Source organism: Ochotona curzoniae, unplaced genomic scaffold, assembly GCF_017591425.1.
Source record: "Ochotona curzoniae isolate NIBS_2020 unplaced genomic scaffold, NIBS_Ocur_1.0 scaffold_3208, whole genome shotgun sequence".
NCBI classification, from domain to species: Eukaryota; Metazoa; Chordata; class Mammalia; order Lagomorpha; family Ochotonidae; genus Ochotona; species Ochotona curzoniae.
In genome coordinates, this window is record NW_024467106.1 from 14,774,337 (window position 1) to 14,790,337 (window position 16,001).

General features: G+C 41.4%; 1 protein-coding gene across 1 annotated transcript in view; it reads right to left on the reverse strand.

Annotated features, from left to right (window-relative positions):
* The window catches only part of PAPPA (pappalysin 1), a 234,249-nt gene that overhangs the window by 115,739 nt on the left and 102,509 nt on the right, over positions 1 to 16,001 (reverse strand). The window contains exons 8-9 of the mRNA XM_041004621.1: positions 10,196 to 10,324; positions 5,284 to 5,375 (exon numbers count right to left, since the gene is read on the reverse strand). Of these exons, the coding sequence (XP_040860555.1) occupies positions 5,284 to 5,375; positions 10,196 to 10,324 (221 nt within the window). The remainder of the gene's footprint in view (positions 1 to 5,283; positions 5,376 to 10,195; positions 10,325 to 16,001) is intronic.

Below are 16,001 nucleotides of genomic sequence, written 5' to 3' on the forward strand. Positions count from 1 at the left end.
TCCAGTTGCCCTGAAAAACACAGGTGCTAAAATCGGAATGGAACACTCATCTCCACAGTTGCATCTCTGTAAGGGGTTAAACGGACTCTGAGAGGGGTGGCATGCTTCTAGCACTGGTTGGAGATATATTGCAAAGTATAACCCCTTTGGGGGATCTTTCACATTTTGTCTAACTAATTTGACCATTACCTTCCCTCCTTCAGCTTTTATCAGTAGCCTGTCTGAAGTTTATGACTCAATGCTTTGGCAACAGAATTCCCAGCACTGCTGAACAATTGCCTCCAGCCAGTGCCTGTTAGGGAGAGTTATCATTTTACTGATACCACGTTTTTTAGCAGTAATCTCAGGCCTGGCAAATGTTGTAATTTTAAAAGGGGGGGAAAGACAAGATAATTTCCACATTGCAAAAGGATGTAGCTGGCATTGCCTAAGAACCCTTGTGGGTGGTGTTTGCATGAATAAGCAACTTATTATATGCTGTGGGCTAGGGGGCTGAGGTGGGGTTGTAGGAAAGTGAAGTTCCCAGAGTGTTGTATAGTGACACACTGACACCTTGGGAATACTTCCGGATGTGTGGGCTTCTGAAAAGTGAACCAGAACATCACCATAAACCTGTCACACAAACTCAGACTGGTGTTACTGACCCACGAAAGCAGCCCCAATGGTCAGTGTTGTTGTTGTTCTTGATGATGATGATGATGATGAGGCAAAGAAGAAGGGAAGGAAGAGGAAGGAAATAGAAGATGATGGGGAGAGGGTGGAGTGAAAGAAGAAGGAAAAGGAAGGAGGAAGGAAAGAAGAGAGAGGAGGAGAGAAAAGAGGGAGAAGATGCTATTTTAATGGGACAGTAGAGTAGAAAAAACATTCAAATAGAAAGCAGAGGTAGATTTATTCCCGGGCTCCTTGCTCAATATGGAGATAGACTCACACTTTTTTGAGCTGTATGAGCATGGTCATGATAAAACATCAACATAGGAGTGAGTATTGGGCATGTTAAGACTTTACCTGCAATGCCAGTGTCATATATGTACACTGGTTTGTATCTAAGCTGCTCTCTCTATCTAAGTCCCTGCTAATGAGCCTGGAAAAGTAGTGGAAAATGGTCCTGGTACTTGAGATCCTGCATGCATGCAAGAAACCCAAAAGAAGCTCTGGTCTCCTGGTTTCTGCCTGACACAGCCCCAGCAACTGTGGCCATTTGGGAAGTGAACCAGTGGATGTTAAGATTCTCTCTCTTCCTGTCTCTCCTCCTCTCTCTGTAATTCTGTCTTTCAAATAAAAAATAAGCCTTGAGAATTATTTTAAACAATTTAAAAACACACCAGCATGTATCTCAGACTCCACTTATGAAAATAAGAGACTTCAATTAAGAAAAAAACATATCCCTAGTGGGTGTTTATAAAATGTAGTAGTTGCTCATACCTTGCCTTCCACTCTCAACCCCGTCAACACACATACCAAAAAAGTAATAGTTAATGTGAAACTAGAACACTCAACTTGCTAGGAATGAATGGAGCCAACCTCACAGTATCTTAGAATAACAATTTTATCTAAGAACCCAGCCTGATATGACTTGTGAAGAGATCCAGAGTGTCTATGCACTATTGCTGCAATGCAGTCTTCTGTAGGACTCTCCGTGATGCTAAATCTGCTCCTGGGATTGTATCCATAGTGCTGGGCCTGCCCCTGCAAGCTGGCATGGGTCTCCACCACTTCCAGCACCCTCATCCAGTTTCTGCAGGGTTGCTTTTGATGCAAACCTTGTCTTGGTAAGTCTGATTGGGAGATAGAGGGAAAATCTAAACCTGGTGGTTACTCAGGAAAAGGGAGACTGGGAGAAAAAGATGCTTGGATTTTTCAACTGCTATAGTGCAGATTGGGTTCTGCCTCATTATAATAATTATTCCCAAAATATAGAAAGAAATCTGATTAGTAGGCATCCCCAAACATTCATAAGGTTATCCATAGTGGAGTCCTGGTACTTTTTACTTTTTTTTTTTTTTTTTTTTTTATGTGAGAACATTCAGGCTTAGCCAACAGCACACACCAAATCATGAATCTCAAGTCTGTTTTTCCTGGTCACTGTACCAGAAAAATGTGATTAAAAAACAGAACAATATCCATCCCCAACAAAGTCTCTCATCCCCCATCCCCATCTCTCTGATTAAAGTCCGCTTGGAAGCAAACATTTGCTATCTGCTCCTCAGCTATCCCGTTTAGAGAAATACAGTTTTCTAGAGTTCAACTATGAAGTTTGTCCTTGGCACATAATCCTAGGGACCTCTAATCTCCAGGCAGATTCCATACTTTCTGGAAAACCTATGTCTCTCTGTGTGCCTATGGGATTCTAAATGAACAGCAGACGGCATAGTTGAGATAATTCCTCTAACACAAACACTACTCAATGCACAGGGGGTAGGAAACAGGCTTCTCTGGATACTGTCTATATCACCAACAGTTTGCTATCTCATTCCATTAATTGGTTACATAAAGGTTCCTCATTCACCACAACCTCCAACCCCCAATACCAAACCTATAAGGAGCTTCTTTTTGCAGGTAATTTATCTTAGTGGGCTCTACAGTGTTTTATCTGGAAGGAAGAGAGAGGGAGAGATAGAGATAGAGAGAGAGAGAGAGAGAGAGAGAGAGAGAGAGAGAGACAAGGAAACACACAGAGAAATATGTTGCATCTGCTGGCTCACTTCTGAAATACCTGGGAAGACTGAAGCCAGAGGCTGGAACTCAATCTTGTCTCCCCAAGTCATTTGCTGCCTCCCTGGGTGTGTATTGGCAGGAAGCTCAGCCACAAATGGAAGCAGGACTCAAAGCCAGGCCCTTCATTATGGGATGCAGGCATCGAAAAAACATCCCAACTACTGTGCCAAGTGCCCAACCTTAGAGTCGGTCTCTGAATTTAAATTCCAGCTCTACTACCTAATTTAGTATTCTTAATTTGCTGCTACATACTTCAGCTGCTTCTTTTGCAAAATTAGTGCAATTAAAGAGTTGGTATGAGAATAACATTTTATAGATGGTGCTTGATATATTATAAATTCTTAGTAAATAACAACAGCAGGGGATGTAAAATCTGGTATAGAGCAGCTCTATATCTGTCTATCTATCTATCTATCTATCTATCTATCTATCTATCTATCTATCTATCTATCTGATTTATGTGTCTCATTCTCTTGCGAACACCCTCACTCTACTCTTTTCCTTAAAATGCTTTAGTTAACACAGTTTGATAAACCACCCCTCTAGTGGAAAACAGTCATTTTGTCCAACGTATCATATGAGAAGCAAGATCCAAGGCAGAAACAAGGCCAGCCGGGGCTAGACTTGTAGTTTGGTGGTATTTCCTGAAGTCCTTAGGATTGGATGCTGAACATTCGGTTCTGTTTCTAAAATTCAGTGAACCACATGCTGATTTTTACCTATTCTTTACTTGGGGTTCCAGAATCCAAGAGTAGAAAAAAATCACATACTGACATCTGTAAGAGACTATTTAGTACTGCAAAGTTCTGAATCTACAAAGCACATGGGTAACAGGAACATAGCACCTTCTGTAGGGTAATATGTGCTACCCTTATCACATCCTATCTTCTTCCCTGAAGCACTTACGTTGCACATCACATGAATGTGGGTAAAACAGGCGTGTATTTTTCAGTATGGAGTGAAAGTAATGTTATTTGCAGGAGGATTATGATGTCGGTAGAACTTAGTTCAAGTTCACCATTGTTCTTACTGTTGTAAGAAATTTGGTCACCTCGCTTAGAGATTATACAACAGAAAGGCGGGTCCTTGGAGACTACCTAATCTGAACATTTCCATCTACAAAATATAAGCTCAGGGCCAGGTGAGGAAACCAACATGGTCAGTTTTATGCAAGTCAGCACCGCTGGGACTGACTCTGGTTTTCTTAATTTTGGTCCAAGGACTTTCTACCAGAATATTAAACTAGTATCAGATTTTACTAAAATTAACATGAAACAGGGAGAAAACTCCTTAATTAAAACTCCTAGGCCTTAACTCCCCCCTACCCCCCTATCCTTCCTCCGTTTGTCTCTTCCCATCTTCCAGGAAACACTTTCAGAGTATCTCCATTGTGTTACTCTGTGCCCACTCCTTGCGGAGGATAGTGTGTTTTCAATAAAGGTGCATTGAGAACGGAATAAAAGTGAAATGGCTCATGGTCTTCACCCTCACGGAGTTCACAATCTACTGGAGAAAAAAAATGTCTGAAAGCGCACCCTGTAATGCACTGCAGATGCGAGGATGCAATGACATCTCCTTCCCTTTAGTCCTCCTAGAAAACTGCCTTTCAGTGCGAAATCTTCCCACCAGGGTTTTCATCCCCTCTGTAGCTGCCCTTTCCCTTTTCAGTTAGAGCACCTCTGTCTTTTGTACTTGCAAATGAATTGCGATTAGTTTTCACCTCCAGCCCTGGGGATTAGCCGGAGGACCTTTGATCTTCAGGTATCGATTTGCATCTTAAAGGAAGCATGATCTCATCTGGGCCAGCTCAAAATTCCATCCCTGCCCCCCAACCCCTGTCTGTTTACCAGCCCCAGGCTGGCCAGGGCCTCCCAAGTGGGGCTGAAACTGCCAGATCAGTCAGACCCGCTTCTGGCAGAGGAAAACACATTTCCCATCTGACTTGGGAAAGGTGGGAAAAAGACGTTTGCTTTCTAAACACGGGCGGGTCTGCTATTTCTCCTCCCTCGGATCAGCGGGACGGCCCCCAAGGTTCTGAGTCTGCAGATGTGGCCGTGGTGGTCCCTTGATCTGGACATGTCCTAAAATGGGTTCAGTATGAGCTGGAAAATCAGATAAAATCAAGTTCAAGTCCCGCTTCCGTCTTCAGTCACTCTGACCTGTGTCACTCTGGACACGTTTTATAATCTTTCTGACTTTTGCGTTCTTTCTTCTGTGAAGGAAGAGGGGAAAGAACCTTAGACATCCATAGGAATATCTGTCCTGCAGAGTTGGCATGGAGAAGAGTAAGGAATGCCTGAGTTAAAAAAATGTCTTTAAGGAATGCCTGAGTTAAAAAAAAAATCGCATGACCTGGTCACCATCTATAAAGAATTTAAACTTCAAGTGCCAAGGGATATCTGCCAATATATATATATTTTTTAATTGTTGGCACTTCATGTGGCATAAAAGAGTTTCCACCAGTTTGGAGGCACTCTGTGCACAGATAAAATATCAAACCGTGTAGCATGACTTCAAGCTAACTCTTGCTATTATTGTCATTGTCCAGCCACATGGTTATAGACTTACCAATGCAGTTGAAGGAGACTTCTTGTTGGCAGAAGAGAGAGCAGCCATCACCATTGATTTTATTCATGTCGTCGCATTCCTCACCTTGGTCTCTGCACAACAGATGTTGAAGAGAAATTGCTAGGTCAGATTCAGAATCATAGCTGGACACGGAAAACTCTCCAGCCTTCCACCCGAGCCAGGAACCTTCTGTGAGAATTCGGGCAATCCCTCTCCTGTTTGGGTAGGTTACTTTGTTTTCCCTGCTTATGGCCTGGGAGAATGGTAGAGGAAGGCTCAAGTCCTTGGGCCCCTATACCCACTTGGGAGACCTAGAAGGAGCTCCTGGTTCCTGGTTTCAGATTGGATCAGTTCTAGGCATTGTGGGCATTTGGGGAGTGAATCAGTAGATGGGAGAGCTTTCTCTTTTTCTCTCTCCTTCCTCTGTAAATATGTTTTTCAAATAAAAAATGAGTGAAATCTTCTTCTTACAAGTGTCTTAAAAAAAAAGGATTTATTTATTTTTATTGGAAAGTCAAATTTACAGAGAGAAGGAATGGAAGATCTTTCATGTGCTAGTTCACTCCCTAAGTAGCAACAATGGCTAGAGCTGAGCTTTTCCAAAGCCAGGAACCAGAAATTCTTCTGGGTCTCCCATGCAGGTGCAGGGTCCCAAGGCTCTGGGCTGTTTTCTACTGTTTTCCCAGGCCACAAGCAGGGAGCTGGATGAAAAGTGGAGCAGCTGGGGCACAAACTGGTGCCTCTTTGGGATCCTGGGATATGCAAGGAGAAAACTTTAGCTTCTAGGCTACTGTGCTGAGCTCAATAAATGAAATCTTAAAAAAAAAAAAAAAAAGAAAGAAGAGAAGAAAAAGAACAATGCTCCTATCTTGCGCTTGTTGGAATTATTTTCATCATATAAGGAGACTTTCTGCAGAGATTAGCACTTACAGAGGATGAGCAATGCTCTCTGAATTGGACTTAGGCAACAAGGGGCAAAACCAAAAGCGCTGGATGGGTCACTGCCTTCTGGAGCAGTCCTGTGCTTTCAGAACTAGAAAACTTGGGTCTAAAAATCCATGCTCTGAATACGCCTCATTATCCTGGGTAAACCATTTGACCCTTCCATATGATATTTCTACTCATGACAATATAAATTCAAATAAACTAAGACAGGTTAAAAGCGCATTCCCTAGTCATGGTGCGGTCACTTGTGAAGTAGCTAAAGTGGGTATGAGGCTGGAGACCACAGTATTGGTAAACGCAGAAATACATTTCCATCATAGTAGAATTCATTGACTAGTGTTGAATTTCAACACAGCTTTTTTTTTTTTTTTGTCTTTTAACCCATCTATGTAGAAGACTTAAATTTTTAAAAAAGATTTATTTTGTTTTTATTGGGAAGTTAGATATACAGAGAGGAGAGATAGAGAGGAAGATCTTCCATCTGTTGATTCACTCCCTAAGCCGCCGCCAATGGCCAGAGCTAAGCCAATCTGAAGCCAGGAGCCCAGAGCCTCTTCCGGGTCACCCACCTGGGTACAGAGTCCCAAGGCTTTGGGCTGTACTCCAGTGCTTTTGCAAGACACAAGCAGGGAGCTGGATGGAAAGCAAGGATTAGATGGGATTAGAACCAGTGCTCATATGGGATCTTGGCGCATGCAAGGTGAGGACTTTAGCTGCTAGGCTACTGGGCAGGGCCCAAATGTTTTTTAATTAAAAAAAAAAAACTTTTTATCTTATGAAACAATTTCATAGGTTCTGAGATTTCCCTTACTCCTCACCAAGTTCCCTCCTCCCTACCCCCACTGATTTCCCCTCAATTAAGTTTGGTAGAAGAATGTAATTAATGTGGTCCTGGTACGATAGCCTAGTGGCTAAAGTCCTCACTTTGCAACTGCTGGGATCCCGAATTGGTGCTGATTCATGTCTTGGCTGCTCCACTGCCAAGCTAGCTCTCTATTTGTAGCCTGGCAAAGCAGGTGAGAATGGTTCAAGTCCTAGGCGGATCCTGCACCCATGTGGGAGACCTACAAGGAGCTCCAAGTTTCTGGTCTCGGATTGGCTCAGCTTCAGCTGTTGTGGTCACTTGGGGAGTGAACCAGCAGACAGGAGATCTTTGTCTTTGTTCTTTCTGTAAATCTGCTTTTCCAATAAAATAAATATCTTTAAAAGATGTGGTGAGTGTAACCTGCACAGTGCGTATCCCACCGTAGATGCTCAAGTCAGCTAATCCCATTTCCCGTTTCTAATTAGCCTTGGGAGGTCTCCCCAGGGTGTGTGGCAGTCCTCTCTTTGTAGAGACCAGCTGGGACCCATCACATTATGGAAGCGATCTCAGAATTTACCTTTCACCCCCGGCAATTAACACTTGACAATGTTTGTTGCTTTTAGGAGGTGTCAGAGTTGCACCAAGGTGCCTCTCAATCAATCCTTATGCTGGCTAGGACATTTCACTGATCTCCAAAGAGCCTCCGAAGTTCTTGCCCTGTCTGTAAATCCATGGCAAAGAAGTCCATATTTTTAGTTTGGCCTAGAAATCTCTGCCCCTGGACCTTGTAGACTGCACATTCCTGGTGACCTTCTGCGTCGTAGCTTTTTCTTGGGTTATCTGGGGACTTTCATTTTCTTGAATCTGGGCTGATTGCCTAAGTCACAAAGAATATTTCCAACCTGCCTTCCATCGCCACCCAAACAGTAAGTTCCATTGGTTTTACCAAAACATTAGAGTCACCACAAATATCTTCTAGGCATGATCGATCCATCATTAGATAGTGAGGTTCTGAGAAACCTTTACTGACCTCTCAGGCCGAGGGTGGGTGTGGATCCTTCTTTGTGCTCAGAGATAACTTGTTCTATTTACCACAACACTTGTCAAACTAACTCTTTTGCCTGTTCCTTAAAATCTGTCATACCATGCTGTAAGATGCCAATGCCATGACAGAGTAGTCATCATCCCAGCCATCCTGTGACTGGCACAGGCTTGGGATTTGGTAGACAGCCTGCAGCCATTCCTTTGGGGTCAATTTTGCACATTATCATGTTGCAGCATTACACTGCAGCGGTACAGATGAGGATTATGGCCTCAGCTCGTATGTTGTTTCTAACCTCAGGGGAGTGTGTAACGTTTTCAAACTCCAGCTTAAGTTGTCTTTTCTGCAAACAAAGTCTGACAACCTACTTCATAAGGTTGTTAGGACTCAAGGAGGTAACAGGACAGTGTTTTGTGCATAGCAGAGGCTTAGTAAGAACACACAGGTAAAGTAACAGTACGATAATATTCCTCCAATGCTTTCACATTTACACTATATATAAAATTGGAAAATCTCTGGAAGGGACTCATTGAGAGAAGACGGCTCATGCACTGGGGGCCTCACTGTTCGTTCCTCTTTGCATCGATGCCAAATGAGCAGGTATCACACCACAAAGGTTGCTATAGTTATCTCTCTTACCACCCTCCACCAAGGGAAACATTCAAAAGTTACAGTCAATTTTCTCTAAGGTTTGTCAATGAGCACTTAGTATCTCCATGTGAACTAACAGCTATTTCAAATACTAATTCTAGGTGAAGATAATTTAGAAAGTTATTAAATTAATACTTTTATTTAAAATTAGTGATGATGGTAACTGTACCAGTCCTTTTAGATCAAAGAGAAGGATGATGTTATGCTCAGGGTTTTATCAACACATCCATTTATCTGCCTCCAAGATGAACACTGATTGCTCCATTAGGCTTCAAATCTGGTGAATTTCTCTCTCTCTTGCATTACATTAAATTATCAAGTTCAACCTAGAAGAATGAATGGCTTTCCATTCCACAGCTCTGTTGCACTGAAAACTGCATTTCTATGTTCTGTTGTGATATTTTAGTATGGATCTTAGGCACACAAATGAGGAGTTCCCTAGTCAATTTTTGAGAAGTATTCCTCGTGGTAGTTAGCTGATTCGCACCTTAATTGAACACAAGCTTTTTTGCATGCTCACTTTAATGTTAAAATCTTGATAGTTCACATGTGAAATTATAGATACAGAGCATTTAGACACAAATATATATCCCTGAGATGCATTGCTTCAGCAAGTCACTTGAAATGCTACAGATAATTATTAGTGACCTTACCAGTGTCAATTATTTTAATGTCATTTCTTCTTTTAAAAGGTGCCTTGGTATCATTTCACAAATACCTGGAATATTTCAGTGGAGAGGAGGAAGGAAATCTTATACAGACTACTATCTTTTTTGTAGACTAAGTCAAAAGTTATAACTCATTGGGCCTCATTCAATCATACTTTCAAAATTTACAAAATTTTGTTCAATGCTAAGTAATGACTTGGAAGCATCAATACCCAGTGTCTAGGTGGGCAGTTATTCATGCAGGATACTCTTCCCCACACCCTTGCTGTAGTTGTAGGTAGCCCTGCATCTCAACACAGAGGTTTCCAGTTTATATTATACACACAAAATCATCAGTAGCAAATTAAATTCCTCTTTTTCTTAAAACTACTTATAATTTGAACACTACAGCGTAAGTGATGAATATAAAGACAATCCAATCATTTATCGCTCTGCTATGTCTACAACAGTGAGTTGATTCACATTCTGCATCTCAGTGGATTCATCCAACTTTGAAACTCTTCCCCACACAGAAATGCTAATTGCGATTCCATACACTACAGACATTATGTGACACACAGCAGTGTATTTACTTAGGTCACATAGTAGTATTATATTGTATACTTGGGAAATGTATGTGTTCAAAAGAGAGTTACTGCTTTTCCTTCAAAGCCAGGAAATTGCTGGAAGAAACTGCTTGTGTTCACTGGCAACTCATAACCTTACATTAAAGAGTACATCATAAGCTCTCTAGCAAACACCATAAGCATCCCCCACTGGAGTTATCCTCCTCCTCCTTTTTCTTGAGCTACATCTACTTACATTTGAATGATTCCATCACCACAATACCCACTTCCATGGATATACATGGCAGCTGGTGATGGCTCACTTTCTTCAGTTCCTGAAATGGCAATGATGCGGTACTGGTACACACTGCTATGTTTCAGATCCCTGCAAAGCATAAGGAAGACAGTTAGCTCCACAGGCACAGTGCTTGGGACAGACAACAAGAACATGAAGGAACGGATTCCTTTGGTTATGTTCTCCAAATCTTGCTCATTTTTTTAAAAATAAAATTTACATTTTAAATGAAATTGTTAATTAACAATTTTTACTATGTGTTGCAGTGAAAGCAGTTTGCTAAATACGATGGCCTGCACAAGAATGAATTGTAACAAAAAGTAACACTCGTTAATGGATAGCCATGTATAATTGCTTTTAAACTACAACTTAATTTTTATAGCTTATATATTTTTATTGGAAAGGTAGTTTTACAGAGAGAAGGAGATATGGAGAGAAACATCTTTCATCTGATGGTTCACTCCCGAAGTGGTTGCAATGTTTGGAGTGGAGCTGATCTGAAACCAGGAGCTTTTTCTGATTCTCCCAAATGGGTGCAGGGTCCCAAAACTGTGGGCCATCCTCCACTGCTTTCTCCGGCCAAACACGGGGACTTGGGTCAGCAGTGGAGCAGCTGGGACGCGAACTGGTATCCATATGAGGTTCCAAAGGCAATGGTTTAGTAATTGAGGTATGGTGTCAGACCCAACCTACAACTGTTAAGCAAAATCTTCTAAGTGGAAAAGTATTAGCTATCATGTGATCCACAATGAAGGAGTCTGTTAGAAGCCACACAAGTAACATAAACAGAAGAAGCAAAAGCTCAAAGGTGGGAAAACATCACTTCAAATCCTCTGGGAGGTATTGGATTGAGTCCCCTTGTTGAAGCATCCTGAGCGGAAATCCTGTTATGAATGAGCAAACTCTTACGCTGCATACACAGTGATTTCTGCCTTCTCATAAACTGGTTCTCCCTGATTCTCACTTGTGCCTGGAATATTAACAGCAGTGTCTCTTCATTGAACATTGGCCACGTGATATATATTTTGTGTGAATTTTGTCATTTGAGAATCAAAACAATTCTAGGCAGGAACTAGTATTTTCATGTTGATTTTTTATCTATGTTGGGCTTAAATCAGGGAGGGTTTAAAGAGCTTGCGTACAGTCATATGCTATTAATATCTTTGTGTATCTTATCCCTGCTTTACTCCTGTCATAGTATTTACTTCCCTTGCAACATGGGTTTGCTACTACTTTAAAGGTCTCTGATACATTAGTGGCAGAAATTAACAAGTTGTCCCAGACAGTGTTTTCTAAGGACTGAATACTCCAGCAAAGAAAGACAGAATAGTAAAGAGAGGTTTCATTGGCTGGCTCTTCAAAGGAATCTGCACAGGGATATTTATTGGACTGGGGAGGTGTCGGTGTGTTCTGACTCAGCCACCTTGACACATGGCACTTCAGTTTACACTCAACTCATGTTCTGCACAGGTAATATTGTTCCTTCTGCCCATGGCATGCTCAACATGGCAGTATGTTTACTGGTGTCTCCCCAAGAAGGTTATAGATTTGTCACACTGGATTATTCTGAAAATGCATTTGGTTTGAGAAAGTCTTTAACAGACTTTTGGGCTTAGAGTTTAAAGTTTCTTGTTACTGACTGGATGGGAGTTGAGTAGGATAACCTGTGGTTGCAGTAGGTCCAGGCAGAGATGGAAACGTGGAGCTCAATTTATGGGCCAAATACTGTTTCTATTCTGTTGAGAGGCTAGGTCCTAGAATTGCAACACAGGGGCTTGCTCCTGCCAGGATTTGAACTTTCCTAGATTGCATCTGTTTTCCATCCTGAAGAATTTCTGGTGTCCATACTGACATCTACACAAAGAAACCACCAAACAAATAATGGCTACTGTCAGTTGTCCTTCGAGGAAAATATATGTCGTTAATTCTACATGAACAAATCTCTACCTTGACTTCTTTTAGACTATTTTAAAAGGAAGATGCTATTACTCTATTTTATATCCCTCTGAATTAATTGCTTATTTTTTTTAAATAATAAAAAAGCATTATGGGAAAGTCATGCAATGATAATGAAGAAAATTCTATCAGATCCCAGAGTTGAGGTGTGTGTATGTGTGTGTGTGGGGGGGTGAATTTCATAAGCAAAAAGATAATGTACAATAAAATCTCACGATTTGCTGCCCATCTGCTCTCTCAGCCACTCTTAGGGCTGGGATATTTGGATAGGGTCAACAAGAAAGCAGGTGCAAAGGCAGTGGATAGAGAATGTCCGTGAATTCTCAATGTAACAATGAGCTGGGGCTTATGCCTGCTCAAAAACTGTTGAGAATGTTGGACACATTTCCCCAAAGGGGATTTGCTTCAGGAGACTGGGCCAACTATGACTATTGAAAGTAGACCAGAAGTCCCTAGAGATTCTTATAGTGCTCTTTCAATGGAGTGTGAGAAGGTGAATGTGTAATGACCTTGAGATATGATTCATATGCAAGATAGCTGCCTTGTTAACTCCCAGAATGTTAATGTGTTTTCAAAATTGCAGGCTTCAAAAAATTGTTAAGGCTTATTGGTTATTTTATTTGCTTCTAGAATAATCACTGTAGACTTGTTTGACGGGGTTTCTAAAACCAAAACAGGATGGGGGTCTGGCGGGGTGGCCTAGTGGCTAAGGTCCTTGGCTGGCACACGCCAAGATCCCGTAAGAGTGCCAGTTCTAATCCCGGCTGTCCTGCTTCTCATCCAGCTCCCTGCTTGTGTCCTGAGAAAGCAGTTGAGGCTGGCCCAAAGCCAGGGACCCTGCACCCATGTGGGAGAATCAGAAAAAGCTCCTGGATCCTGGCTTTGGATTAGCTCTGCTCCAGATGTTGTGGTCACTTGGGGAGTGAATCATCAGATGGAAGATCTTCCTCAATGTCTTTCCTCCTCTCTATATATCTGACTTTGCAATAAAAATAAATAAATCTTAAAAAAACAAGAATGGAGGAGATAGTAGTATTCCCAAGGGACCCAGGAAGGCACAAGATAAATATTATATGCGTTCCATTACATATTCACTTTACTCTAAAATATGGAGTCATGCTTTATAGTGAAAATAACACTTGGTCTGGAATTGTGTTGCGGCAGATTAAACTACCTCTCTTGATGCTGGCATTTCATATCAGAGTGCCAGTTTGAGTCTTGTCTGGCTCCTTCTGACCTGGGATGAATGCTAATGCTCTGGCACAGCACAGTAACCTGGTGGCACCTTGCCTTGCATGTGCCAGGATCCATACGGGTGCTGGTTCCTATGCTGGATACCCCACTTTCCTTCTAGCTACCTGCATGTGCCTTGGGAAAGCAGTAGAGAATGGCTCAAACCTTGGGACCCTGCACTCGTGTGCAGGGAAATCCAGAAAAGGCTCCTGGCTTCAGATTGGCTCAGCTCCAGCCGTTGTGGCCACTTGGGGAGTGAACCAGTGGATTGAAGATCTTTCTCTCTATTTCTGCTTTCTGTATATCTGTCTTTCCAATAAAAATATGTAAGTCTTAAAAAAAAAAAAAAGCAAAGAAGGGCTTCTTCAGAATCTTAAGAAAGAGCTTTCCTTGTGGAGACTTGGATTTAAAGAAAAAGAAAGCAAGAAAGCAAGAAAAGAAAAGAAAGAAAAGAGTGCTACAGCTCCTGGGAAAACTGAAATAGCGCAGTTGCTTGGGTTTTTGCAATCTATGTGAACAACCTGGGTGGAGTTCCTACGTCCTGGCATTCGGCTGGCCCAGACCTCTCTGTGGCAGCCATTTAATGAGTGGATCAGCAGGCAAAGATGCTCTCACATTCCAGGTATTTGGGTACCTTGGGTCACTTTCTGAAGAGTTGGATCACTTCTAATGGAAGAGCATACGTGGGGAAAAAGTACTTCTCCATGAGTTTTTCATTTTTAGTGTGTGTCACCTATGGTTTGTGGCCAATAACACTTGAGGTGGTTGACCAATATTTGTAAATGTTCTCTTCCTCCCTCTATCTGTGCCCTTTTCCTCCCCTCTTCTTGCAACTCCTGCTCCATCTCAGTGAATACTAACAAGTCTCTGTCTTTGTCCTGGCTTCATCACGTACTAGCTGGAGAGTCATAGGCAAATGCTTCATCTCCCTAAGCCTATTCAAAATGACTCTTAAACTTGGGCTCAGATCATTTCCCTCTAGATGGAACGTGAAGCACATGTGTTTCTCTAACTAACTGTAACTTTAGTTAGGTAAACTCAAGAAGATGGGGCCACCACTGACTGTGCCATGGCTTGATGAAAAGTTTTTTGTACCACATTACTTGTCTAGAATGTACGCAGTGCCTATCAGCTTCTCTCTTTCCAGATGACTCATTAAAACTTCTGAAAAATTCTGGATCCCTGAAGGTTTTGCTTTACCCTGCAGCAAAATTTGTCTCCCAGTAACTACCGTTCCACCAGACGGAAACCTCTGATTGGTAGAAGCACCATGATCTTGTTTGCCATTATATCACAAAAGATGGACAACAGCTTTTGGGAGAGTAGCTATTATTCCAAATTCTTATTAAAAAAATTCTCAAGTTACTCTGTCAGTAAAAGGATGAGGAAGGGGGGAATGGTGCAACTTTTACTGAAAGCAATGGTTGTCTTCTAAAAAAAATTCATGATAAAGCACTCCATCAAAGCTAAACTCAAAAGCAATGCTAAATACCTAGGTAGGTAGAATAGATTTACTTCACTGGGATGAGCCAGTGGACAGCTAACATTTTATTGGAGATTGGAAGCAGTTCCATGATTGAGCTAGAAGCGGGACGTTGGTATTAGGTTGTCCCTTCAGCTGCTCCTAAAGCCATGTGTGAAATCTTATGCTGCTGCTCAAGTTGTCCCATGCTGCATTTCCTATTTTATAACAGATCTCAAGCCCTCTCACAGCTACCACATCACGGCCTCTTGGAAGACTTTTACTACCACCTACATCTCAACTCTAATGGTTGATTCAGCCAGCTTCTGTTTTGTCCAACACCAATAGAATGTTCTTAGATCTTGAGCTTTTCAGCTCAAAATGTCTTCGCTTGGGCAGCAACAGGAACTAGTCATGGAGTCAAAACTCGATTCATCTGTTTGGAACTGATTTTTAACACTTCATTGGAGACGCTATTATTTTGCTCACTTGTGATTTGTTACACACAATATTTGATGACATTTTAAGTGTGTGTGTTTTAAAAAAACCTAAGTAATAGTATTCAATCATCAATTCTTTAGACTGCCTTTCTGGTTAATTTTATGTTTCTAGTTGATAGATTTAAATGTTTGGCTCATTTTAAAAGGTTGTTTTGTGGTTCATTTGCACATTTTTCTTTTTAACCTTTCCAACATTGATCCATCATTCTTCCTGTGATGTCTTAAAAGAAATGTCTGTCATGGGTTTGCATTTCTGGCAGTTACAAACAAATACGCTGGCATTTCTGCTTGACATGCTTTCTTCAGTATTCTTCAACACAAATGTTGTATGAAGGTAAATGTGTATCAAATGTGAACCACAAGTTTGTGTTAAAATTTAGCTATGGATTATAAGCTCCTTGTCTTCTTAACATTAATATATACAGAAGGAGGCAAGTACTTTGAGAACTTAAGCTCAAATATTTGTAAACCTATTTCTCAAGTAGTTCGTGTATAGATAAATTCATGATATGTTAATTAAGACCTATCTGACATGTATACACAAGTCACTTCACTTTTTTGTTAATTTCTGTCTTCTAATTAGGATACACATATGTTGTAGAGCATTAATATGCAG